This window comes from Oryctolagus cuniculus, chromosome 13 (genome assembly GCF_964237555.1).
Source record: "Oryctolagus cuniculus chromosome 13, mOryCun1.1, whole genome shotgun sequence".
NCBI lineage: Eukaryota > Metazoa > Chordata > Mammalia > Lagomorpha > Leporidae > Oryctolagus > Oryctolagus cuniculus.
Window position 1 is genome coordinate 9,288,019 of NC_091444.1, and position 12,366 is coordinate 9,300,384.

General features: G+C 38.3%; 1 protein-coding gene and 1 long non-coding RNA gene across 5 annotated transcripts in view; one reads left to right on the top strand and one right to left on the bottom strand.

Moving 5' to 3' along the window:
• The window catches only part of RGS1 (regulator of G protein signaling 1), a 55,865-nt gene extending 44,114 nt beyond the window's left edge, over positions 1–11,751 (top strand). For all 3 annotated transcript variants that reach the window (XM_070054907.1, XM_070054908.1, XM_070054909.1), the window contains exons 3-7: positions 7,373–7,669; positions 8,014–8,094; positions 8,530–8,591; positions 10,081–10,244; positions 10,939–11,751. In XM_070054907.1, the coding sequence (XP_069911008.1) occupies positions 7,524–7,669; positions 8,014–8,094; positions 8,530–8,591; positions 10,081–10,244; positions 10,939–11,124 (639 nt within the window). In that variant the 5' untranslated portion in view covers positions 7,373–7,523 and the 3' untranslated portion in view covers positions 11,125–11,751. The remainder of the gene's footprint in view (positions 1–7,372; positions 7,670–8,013; positions 8,095–8,529; positions 8,592–10,080; positions 10,245–10,938) is intronic.
• The window catches only part of LOC108178230 (uncharacterized), a 194,473-nt gene that overhangs the window by 72,213 nt on the left and 109,894 nt on the right, over positions 1–12,366 (bottom strand). The gene's annotated exons all lie outside the window — the stretch shown is intronic.

A 12,366-nucleotide genomic window follows, 5' to 3' on the forward strand; every position in this document is an offset into this window, starting at 1 on the left:
TAAGAACAGAGTACATCAGGCAGCCTTGACTTTTTTCAAAGAAAATCACATAATTAACCTGAAAAAAATGAAGCAAATAAGTCACTGTTTTTAACTACTTTAATGTTTAGTAAGACAAAAGGTAAATCATTGAAATAGTTATTGGAAACTTGACATTATAATCCATTCATTGAACTGAGTCCCTAAGATTTATAACTTATCTACCTAGCAAATTCCCTCTGTGTACCAACCTTTCAGAACTTTCACTTTCACATCCATGCTACATGTTATGTACTGAGCATCCCACCCCAGTTCCAGGTAATTCTGCACTGTTCTTACAGCATATACACCGTCCTTACACACTCTACTTAGTTGGACTTGGGAATAAGGCACTTGCTGAACATTTAACAGAGTAAGTTGTGACTGCATTCTCTTGTTCAAATGATTATAAATGAGAAGGTTATAATAAATAAAAATGAATCAATGCAGTGCAAAATTAACTACAGGAAAAATATCAATCAAGGATTCTTTTAGTATATTCAAAAATAACTTGGAAAATAGGCCTTATAGAATCTCATGAGCCCAGTTCACTAATGGTCCTAAATTCAATTTTCTTATAAGCTCTCAAATTACAGAAAATAGATACTCAATGTTTACTTTAAGTTGATTAGATCAGGGTGAGAAAAGAAACCAGATGCTTATCTTGCTCAGTTGCATTTACTGAGATCACTGAACTTCAGAGCTGGTAGATATTTGCTCTTATTAAAATTCTGTCAGCACATTTCTTTGTTTAGAAAACAAAACCAGAAGCAACTTTAAAAGTTTAATCTTTTCAGTCGCAAAAGACAGAAAGTAGGCATCAATGTCCCCATCAACACTCCATACAAACATAAAGATTCTTCAAACTCACTTTTGTCGAAGCTTTTTCAAATAAACTCTATTAAAGTTAGCTAAAACATTTTTGGTAACCCTACTAATAAGCATTGAAGACTCCAAAGGCCACAGGAGCCAAAAAAGGCCCAGGTAGTGAGTCAACTTAATGAGGAGTCACAGATGAGCTATCCGGCATTCATTCCCTGACAACTGAGGGGTAAGGCTCACAAAACTGTCTTTTAGAGTTCATTTTAAGGTTTGTAAAGCTGTATGTTTACATACAGGATTCATTCTTCCATGATCCTTAAACACAAAGATGTTTCTGCTTATGGAATGCCATTTATCTCTCAGCTGTGTCCTTTTGTACTTTCCACAGGTTACTGAATACAAATACTACAAGACAAGGCAAAAAACAAACAAAAACCCCTATTGATTCTGTAACAAACGTAATAGTGCTTTGCTTTCTTTCCTGGTTTTTCAGAATTAACTATTCCTTCTGTGTTCCGTCCTCAGCACATGGACTCTAATGGCACCACTCACTTTGATTACTTGTTTAAACATCTGCCTGGCCTACTACATGTTGGACCCCTAAGGATACGGATTCACTTAGCATTATATTTGCAGTACCTTACATCTACCACGTTGCAGAAATGCAATGAAAGTTTGTCGAATTAAGATATTCTGCTTCGGGCCCGGTGCTGTGGCGCAGCGGGTTAATGCCCTGGCCTGAAGAGCCAGCATCTCATATGGGTGCTGGTTCGTGTCCCAGCTGCTCCACTTCCGATCCAGCTCTCTGCTATGGCCTGGGAAAGCAGTACAAGATGGCCCAAGTCCTTGAGCCCTGCATCCGCGTGGGAGACCTGGAGGAGGCTCCGGGTTTCTGGCTTCCAATTGGCACAGCTCCAGCCATTGCAGGCATTTAGGGAGTGAACCATCAGTTGAAAGACCTCTCTCTCTCTCTCTGCCTCTCCTCTCTCTAACTCTTTCAAATAAATAAATAAATAAATAAATAAAATAAATCTTAAAAAAAAGATACTCTACTTCAAATGTTCAAAATTTCTATTTATGTCACTGACTCTTCCACTACAGATAAATTTTTTAAAGGAGTTCCGTTTCTTTCTTTTGTTTATTATGTATTTATTTGAAAGTTACATAGAAAGGTAGAGAGGTCTGTCATCCCCTGGTTCACACCCCATATGGCTTCAATGGCCCGAGCTGAGCCGATCCAAAGTCAGGAGCCAGGAGCTTCTTCTGGGTCTCTCTCCAATGTGGGGATAAGGGCCCAAGAATTTGGGCCATCCTCCACTGCTTTCCCAGGTGCATAATCAGGGAGCTGAACTGGAAGTGAAGTAGCCAGGACTTGAACTAGCACCCATATGGGATGCTGGCACTGCCAGCCAGGGCTTTAACCCCCTGAACCAGAGTCCTAGCCCCTATTTTTATTTTTTATTTATTTATTTTTATTTTTATGACAGGCAGAGTGGACAGTGAGAGAGAGAGACAGAGAGAAAGGTCTTCCTTTGCCATTGGTTCACCCTCCAATGGCCACCGTGGCCGGCGTGCTGCGGCCGGCGCACCACGCTGATCTGAAGGCAGGAGCCAGGTGCCTCTCCTGGTCTCCCATGGGGTGCAGGGCCCAAGCACTTGGGCCATCCTCCGCTGGCCTGGAAGAGGGGCAACCGGGACAGAATCCAGCACCCCGACCGGGACTAGAACCCGGTGTGCCAGCGCCGCTAGGTGGAGGATTAGCCTATTGAGCCACGGCGCCGGCCCCTATTTTTATTTTTAAAATATAATCTCATACTCACCAATGTCCTTCATCCCCTAATTCCTAACATCCACCACAAAATTTAAGCATTATTATTGAGGCTCAACATCAGTTTAATAGATATCAAGGTTAAAAATCATTCAGCAAAACATTCCTTACTACTTCTCAGCTAGTAGGAATTATTAGATTCAAAATGGAAAATCAATCAAACAAAAATTAAAATGTTCCTCATTTTCACCATTGAAATTAATAACCATAATCTGAAATGTTTTACTGAGCCAGTCTTCTTGATATTTTAAAATACAACACTTAGGATTTTTCTTACAGAGGAAACTATTCTGTATGTCACTAAAATAGTATGCACATGTCATTTAAACAATGCACAGATGCACGGCACCAAACGTGAACTCTAATGGACTTTGGTGATAATGATATATCATAATAATTTTGATTATAATAAATATATTACATTGGAGCGGGCGCTGTAGCGCAGTGGGTTAAAGCCCTGGCCTAAAGTGCTGGCATCCCATATGGGCGCCGGTTTGAGTCCCGGCTGCTTCACTTCCAATCCAGCTCTCTGCTATGGCCTGGGAAAGCCGTAGAAGATGGTTCAAGTCCTTGGGCCCCTGCATCCATGTGGGAGACCTGGAGGAGGTTTCGGCACAGCTCCGGCTGTTGCGGCCATCTGGGGAATGAACCATTGGATGGATGACCTCACTCTCTGTCTCTCTCTGTCTCTCTGCCTCTCTTCTCTCTGTGTAACTGACTTTCAAATAAATAAATAATTTTTTTAAATATATATATATATAACATTGTGGAGGGGTGATGACAGTGGTAGAGGTTGGAGTAGGGTGATGGGGGGATAATAAGCCAGGAACTCAATATAGTTTTCCTATGTTGGTGGCAGGGACAACTGTTTGAGTTCATTACTCCTCCCAGGATGCGCATTAGCAGTAAGCTAGAACTGGGGGTGGAGCCCTGGATCTCTGAAATGGTATGCAGGTGTCCTAAATGGCATCTAAACCTGTAAGGCTGTTCTGAAATCCTTGCAATTCCAATCAAAGTCATTGTTTCCAAAAAAGTTACTATTTGATGTCTTTCCTTAATGAATTTAACAAGAGTGGTCGGACTACCACAGTGAGAGATCTTTAGGGAACTCTCAGTGCCCTGCCATGGACTTGTAAGCCCTTGCTGATACAACTGGACCACAACTGCCTTGCTGTGGCACAAAAGGATTTGAGCGGCTAGCAAGCAGCAGCTGAGAGAGTATACACATTATGGCATCACCAGGATGACTTCTACATTCAATCATAATGCAGGATTGAGTCTGAGTCTGAAAGCAAGCAACTGTAACTACTTGCAATGCTTGAACTTGACAGTCTATATTAGAGTAAATAAATGTTGGGAGGTTTAAAGCAATTACTTTACAATTTACAATTTACCCCTTATGTATTAAGGGGTAAATATTTATTTTGGTCTTGGACTACAATTTCCTAACAGTATCAAAAGAACATTATTTCTCGGCCAGCGCCGTGGCTCACTAGGCTAATCCTCCGCCTTGCAGCGCCGGCACACTGGGTTCTAGTCCCAGTCGGGGTGCCAGATTCTGTCCCGGTTGCCCCTCTTCCAGGCCAGCTCTCTGCTGTGGCCAGGGAGTGCAGTGGAGGATGGCCCAAGTGCTTGGGCCCTGCACCCCATGGGAGACCAGGAGAAGCACCTGGCTCCTGCCATCAGATCAGCGCGGTGCGCCGGCCATGGCGGCCATTGGAGGGTGAACCAACGGCAAAGGAAGACCTTTCTCTCTGTCTCTCTCTCTCACTGTCCACTCTGCCTGTCAAAAAAAAAAAAAAAGAAAGAAAGAAAGAAAGAAAGAAAGAAAGAACATTATTTCTACAAATTACTTTTACTATCTAAAGAGGGTTCAGTTCTTTGAAAAATTAGAAATTCACTATTTCTCAAATTCATTTGGCCCCAGAAGTTTTGCTGCTGCTGTTCTGGGATGCTTATTAACATCCAAAGGAACTACTAGTGCAGAATAATGCTTGGGAAATTGTCGATATATTTAGATGACAATAATATTGGGCCATTTTTATTTAAAATAATATTTTATATCTGAAATTAATACATTATAAGAATAAAAAGAAATAATGAAATAACAAATAGGAGAAACATAGGAAAAACTACCAGACATGATAATGGGTGTCAGAGGTCAATAGTCCGCATTATATATAAAAATATTTATATTAAAGATAGTCTCATTAAAGTCAGGAAAATATTATGTTTATTATTTGGCAATGTTTGCCACATTCTAGTTATGCAATCAAACAAAAATAAAATGTACTATAAACACCAAGAAAAAAACATTGGGCCATTTTAAAAATCATTTTCCTCTAACATAACTTACAATTTTCTAGCAGATTAAAAGGTTAGTATAGGGGGGCTGGCGGTGTGGCTTAGTGGGATAAACCTCCACCTGAGGAGTTGGCATCCCAAATGGGCACTGGTTCTAGTCCTGGCTGCTCCTCTTCCAGTCCAGCTCTCTGCTATGGGAAGCAGTGGAAGGTAGGCTCCTGCACCCACATGGGAGACCTGGAAGAAGTTCCTGGCTCCTGTCTTCCCATTGGCCCAGCTGTGGCTATTTAGAGAGTGAACCAGTAAATGCAAGAATTTCTCTCCCTTTCTGTCTATAACTCTACCTCAAGTAACAATAACAAAATTTAAAAAAAAAAGGCTAGGAAACAAACAGCATGAGTGATGATGATTTTAACAGAAAAATAAGTATGGACTGAATCACAGGAAGTATACAAACAAATGCCTTTCCGTCATCAGTCTTGGCGCCTTATCAGTTTTGTCTGGGTCACTTCAAAAGAAGTCAGTTTATCTCACTAGTGCTCTTTCCTACTGAATCATGTTATCTTTCTAACATCAAATGATGTCTGTTGCATACAATATAAAATATGCTCGTGACTATGTATAAGTGAACTTTATAAGATTATGAATGTTTTCTTCATATATTCTTTTTCAAAAATATTTATTCATTTATTTGAAAGTCAAAGTGAAAAAGAGAGGAACAGACAGAGATCTTCCATCTGCTGGTTCACTTGCCAGATGGCCACAAAGGCCAGGGGTGCCAGGCCAAAGGCAGGAGCCAGGAGCTTCATTTAGGTTTCTCACATGGGTGGCAAGGGCCCAAACACTTGGGCCATCTTCCACCTCTTTTTCCCAGGCAATTCGCAGGGAGCTGGATTGGAAGTGAAGCAGCTGGGACATGATCCAATGCCCACATAGAATGCCAGTATCACGGGTGGCAGCTGTACCTGAAATGCCATAACACTGGCCCCCCAAATATTCTTTATCCTAATGACAGAACCAGGACAGAAAAATAGTCTCCTCCCATTTACAAGCTTTATCTAATATAAACTGCTGTCCTTTAGTGACAAAATCCAAAGGAAATGTAAATGAATACTCTTTGAATAAGCCACATTCTACACAAACACTTTAAGAGCTTATATTGTACTTACCCTTCTACACTGAGAGGTGATTAGTCAGTCATTTAGTTTCTCGTTTTTGTTTTTTTTTTTTCTAAATTTCAATCTCAATTAATGAGAGACTATATTTCTCTGGAGATACTGCCAAGATTTAGAAGATCATCTAAATACATATTTTGGGTCTATCCAAATACATTCTTACTTTACCCTGAGCTGCTTTCCCTCTGATATTGTGTGATTGTTTAGGATCAGTATATTACATATTATATCATATTTTTATGGCAAACATTCTCTTATTTATTTATAGGTTTTCATATATTTTGTTCTTTTCCTAGGAATTATTATGTAAAAAATCAATGTGGTATGATAGTTATAGTACTAATAAATATTAGACTAATATTAAAAGTTACATATGCCATAAAATCATCTTATGTGTCACACACCTTGACAAGTACTCACATGAGAATTCCCTGTCTTGGATCTAAAGGATGAGTGTTGAAGTGGGAAAAAGTGACATTAACAACTAATAACATTCCTTCCTGCTAGATATATTAAAAAAATCAGATTTTTTTAAACATTGCTTCCTGTAAAAGAAAAAGAACAAACTTTTACAAATAATGTGATCAAGAGAATTTTACAATCAAGAGCTAGGACCAGGGGTTAAGCTGCCACCTCTGGCACTGGCATCACACGTGGGCACTGGTTTGTCGTGGCTGCTCCACTTCCTATCTAGCTCTCTGCTAATACATCTGGGAAAGCAGTGGAAGATGGACCAATGTCCTGGGGCCATGGTACCCATATGGGAGACCCAGAAAGAGTCCTGTCTGGGCCCCTGACTTTGGCCTGGATCAATGCCAGCCATTGCTGCCATTTGGGGTGTAAACCACAAGATGGAGGATCTGTGTGTGTGTGTGTGTGTTGTATCCCTCTTTTTCTATCACTCTGCCTTTCAAATAAATAAAATTAATCTTAAAAAATAACTATCTAAAGCATGAGAATGGGAGAAGAGGTAACAACTCTAATATTGATTTCTATGTGACACAATAAGTACAACAAATGAAAGATTTTATTGGAATATGCATTTTTAAGGAAGAAACAAGCATCTCCTAGAACCAGACTGATCTGCCAATGCTTTAGACACGTGACATACGTGAGAGTGCTTCTACAGGTTAAATATTTTTTCTCTTTCTTTCTAATCAAGTGACCTGCTCTCATTTGGTTAAGTTTCAACCACAAGACATCACTGTATGCTTTTTTCTTTAAGACATACGTCACGAAACACCAAGAAAGGAGGAACTTCCAGCGTCTGCGGTAACATCACTTGATAAACAGGCTGCTTTGAAAAGCAGACACTGCCTGCCTTCCCTATATAAAGCAGCAGACACATTAACTAACAGACACTCGCCGAGAGGACCATGCAAGCAGCAGCCATCTCCACGCCAAGGCTGGACAGGATGCCAGGAATGTTCTTCTCTGCTCACTCTGCCCACTCAAAGGAACTGAAAGAAACTGGTCACTCACTTCTAGACGACAAAACACAAAAAAAGAGGCCTAAGACTTTGTAAGTTCATTCGGTGTCTCACTTACACTGCCTTCAATGACAAACGGATTGTGAATGAACAAAGAATTGGGGCATTTAGTTTAGCCAAATCAGAGCAATTACCTGTTGTGACTTATTAGATTCTACTGTATTAAAAATCATGTTGTGGTACTAAATTAGGTGGGGACTTTTCCAGACATTAAGTAATAAAAATGGGCTCTATCTTAATATAACAAAATGTTTCATCAACTATTTTTATTATTGTCTTATGTTCTTAGATCAGTTTATCCCATGCTCTTTAAATTTTACAACTGAAATGAATTCTACTGAACAAATATGAATATTAACTTCTGTGTCTTTTGCAGTGGAATGGACATGAAAGCATACCTGAGATCTGTGATCCCACATCTGGAGTCTGGGATAAAATCTTCCAAGTCCAAGGACATGTACGTACTTGAATACACTGAACTGTCGTTATCACTTACAAGAGCAACCTCTGTAACAGCTCTATATCCTAGTGAGAAATTAATACTGCACGTAGTGGAATTTGTTTCTTTCAAGTAATATATCAAATAAGATTAGACTACATGAGTACCAAGGTAAACTAAATACAAACATATGTGCATATATTTGCTATTTATTTTTGCACTATCAGATTTTATCTATTTGGATTTTTCAAACTTTATTGGCAGATATTTTCACAAATATGATAATGCTAGGGAAAATTTTGTCTTTCCTAGAAAATTTTAGTAAGATTTATTATAACTAGAGTAAGTCTTAGTTTGTAAAAGTAATTAAAATGTAACAGCCACCCTGACTTCATTTGTGCTTGCAAAAAAAAAGGTATTTTATTACTTTATGTATATTTTGTCCACTTGCAGACTCTCTGCTGATGAAGTAATGCAGTGGTCTCAATCCCTGGAAAAACTTCTTGCCACCCAAGGTAAGTACAGATTAACTACCAAAAGTTGTATTTTGATTTTTCTGTGTTCACTGATAAGTTCAGCACAGATGCCTCTGTGTAATATATTGTTGGCTAACACTAAATTCTGCCACCAGCTTCTTCCAGGGCTAATAGATATTCCCCTTGATTAGTTCAGGAACAAAATTAAAATTTGTGCTATGGCTCTGAAGTTAAAAGTTTAAAAATAAACCAAATATCTCAACATACAAATTTCCATTTTGAAAGCCATCTGAAGAATGGATACTGTACAGCTGGATTAAAGCTCATGATTAATTTATTCAATTATTTATTTTATCAGATAGTCACTAATTCACTCATTCATCCCACCTTTATCTGTCAGGTACTAAAAATACACCACGAATTCAAAAACAAAAACACAGTCCTTACTAAACAGAAGGTATTTGAGGCATACAAAGTAAATGAGTACATTAACCATAACGTGATAAATTTAATAACCAGGATTTGATGAAGGCTTTTTTTTTTACTTGTATGTATCTCATAAATACAACATTAAGAACATGGTAATTCTTCCTACCACACCCGCCCTCTCACCTACTCCCCCCTCCCCCTATTTCCTCCTCCCTCTCTTGTTTGGTCTCAGAAAGAAATATAAACAGAAAGAAAGGAAAAAAAAGAATGGAATAATTAAAAAAAAAATAAGATAATCTTTCCGCAACAAACCAAACAAGGGCTGTGATAGAAGGCTATTAAATACAAAGAATCCGGTGGGAATTTTTTGAGGAGAGACAGTAAAGAATGAAATGAGCTTGGCCTCCCCTTGTAAGGGACATTGTTTTTCTATCAGAGCTAGAGGTGTAGATAAGCTTGGTTCTATCCAGAGATTTATCCTCTTTTCCCCAGAATCACTCTCAGGAGTCTTGCATGAGAATTAAGTAATTCAACCTACTTCACCCATTTTGTTATCTGACTTAGTCTAAAACTCAGCCAAACAAAGAAATGACACAGCAAAGGCACATAGAAAAGTCTCAGTAATACCAGCAAATAAATTCAGGACATAAGGCACACAAGTAACATACTGACCTCACATTTTTTAATTAAAATGAATCGATTGGAAAATTAGGTTTGTTAATTATTAACATGATATTAATGCCCTTTCAATGTCTGCTTCCCTAAAATACTTTAAAATACTGAACACTCTGGCTAAGACTTTGTATATTTTAAAAAGAGATTGTTTTATAATTAGCAGAGCAGAATTTCAATTTAAACAGCAAACAGAAGCAGAGCATAGTTCCGCAGCCACAAGGAGCAGCTCTGTGACTCAGGGAAGGTTTGTCTGGCCCCAGATTCCTCTTGCATCAATGAAGGATTCTCCAAGAACTTCCTTTTGATAAACTGTGATATAGCTAATTCAGCCATCTCTTCCTTTTGTACACAGAGATTGGGCTAGTACTCTTCTCATAAATTTCTTCAATTAATTTAATTTCTCAATTCCCTCCTTTTGTTTTAGCTGGTCAAGATGTCTTTGGAAATTTCCTAAAGTCTGAGTTCAGTGAGGAGAACATTGAGTTCTGGCTGGCTTGTGAAGACTACAAGAAAACAGAATCTGACCATTTGCACTGCAAGGCAGAGAAGATATATAAAGCCTTTGTGCATTCAGATGCTGCTAAGCAAGTGAGTATTGAGTTCATGACTATCTGTGTGTGTGTGTGTGTGTGCATAAGAACATAGACACAGAAATAGCTCTCAACAAGCACAGCACAGGATATTCTATTCGAATATCACTTTACTTCCATATGTTTAAGTAGATTCATATAATTCAGTGCAATGATAACATAATTCTCTATATTTGTGACTCAGTATAAAGAATGAAAAGACTGATTTTGTAAAATTACCTACTGTGACAGGGAGATGGGACATGGCATTCCAGGCCAGGTCTATATGCTCGAGGGCTGATCTTCCTGCTCTTAGATAAGGATAAAACAGATTCCTATAATACATAAAGTTGCAGCAGCAAAAATATTTCCAGTTGGGAGCAGTGCCCACCTTCCAGTTAAATACGCTTTGTCCAAGCAGAAAATACCCACATAAAGAGTCCTGTCCTCTTACTAATGTTAAAGGTCCACATTACTCTTTCTCTGATACCTGCACCTCCTTCTGTGCGTCTATACAGTTCAGTGTCAGCCTCTTTCGTATCTCCCAACTAGAGTACGAGCAAACCTGGAGTATCTAGCAAAGGCATTCCAGAGAAACGTGAACGGTTTTAAATGAGCATGTAAAGTGATTTTCTTGAAATGCTTCAGAAAACAACAAAATAAAAATTATAACAAATGAGGATTGCATATTAATTAGTTTGGAATCCTTTCAGATCAATATTGACTTTCGCACTCGAGAATCTACTGCCAAGAGAATTAAAGCACCAACTCACACATGTTTCGATGAAGCCCAAAAAGTCATATATACTCTTATGGAAAAGGACTCCTATCCCAGGTTCCTGAAATCAGATATTTACTTAAATCTTCTAAATGAACTTCAAGCTAATAGTCTAAAGTGACTGGCTGCTGGCAAAATGGCATTAGAAGATGGTAACAAGTACAGAAGGAACATGCCAGTGAGGCTCCCTGAACAACTTGCCCTTTTTGGGTGACTCAGTAGGTCCAGGAGAAGAACAAATGATTCCGAATGGATTAATGTGGAGGTTGTCCAGGTGTAAGGTTGAAGTATAAGCAAAATGAAAATTGAGAGACTGCAGAAGAAAGGAGATGCTGTGGTACTATCATAAGATACAAGTGGACTTCTGCATTAGAAAATCCTTCTGAATTGGAAACTGTAGTTGCACAGAAACTGTGAATAAAGGTTAAAAACTGTTTACAATGTGCTATAAGGTTCAAGGTCAACTGACATTTATGCCATGTATTATTATATAAAGATTGTATCGAGCTGCTGAAATCTATTTTTGATGATTATCTGAAAAAAGACATGTTTCAAACCCCCTATTATTTACACAAAGGTTTTTGGTGTTGTTTTGTCTATTTTATTGTTTTTGGCTTGGAAAAGATAAAGTCAACAGTGTATCTAAGAGTACTGCTCTTAAACTAGGAAGTCAGAACATACTTGTAAATTAAGTTATGATAGTATCAATAATAAATGTGAGTTTTCAATTAAAAACATATAGAAACAAGTTTTGTTTATGTCTCCTACTTTTTAAAACTGGCATTTATTCCTTAGATTTAAAAAGAAAATCAAACAATTGTCTTCTTTCAGCCACCTATTCAACATTTAAAACCAATACACAATTAACATATTTTAGGTGCTCTACTGGGCAAAATTCATCACTTGTCTCACATTGTTCTAGAACGATGCATACAAATCAGACACATATAGTATGATCTCTTGCATTTAAACTTGAAATCAATGAGAAACTAATGAAGTCTTTTAAAAAGGAATGAAAAGTTATTTCAACAAATATTCTAATTAACAGTTAATGTTTTACTGTGATTCAAAGCTTATAAAACTCACATGTATTTCTCATTTAATGTTTCCAGCAGTCCTATGAAAGTTGAGAATCAGAAAGATTAAGTCACCAATTCTCAAATGTAGCTAACTCAAATGTTGACATATGCACACGTGAACATGCACACATGGGCACACACATATACTTCTATTTCAGGGCCCCATCACAGACCGACTGAATCAGATTATTCAAGGGTATGAGAACCTATATTTAAAAGGAAACCTCAGGTGACTATGAAGGTGATCTGATAATCCAGAGAGTAAGGGCAGTCACATTGCCAGA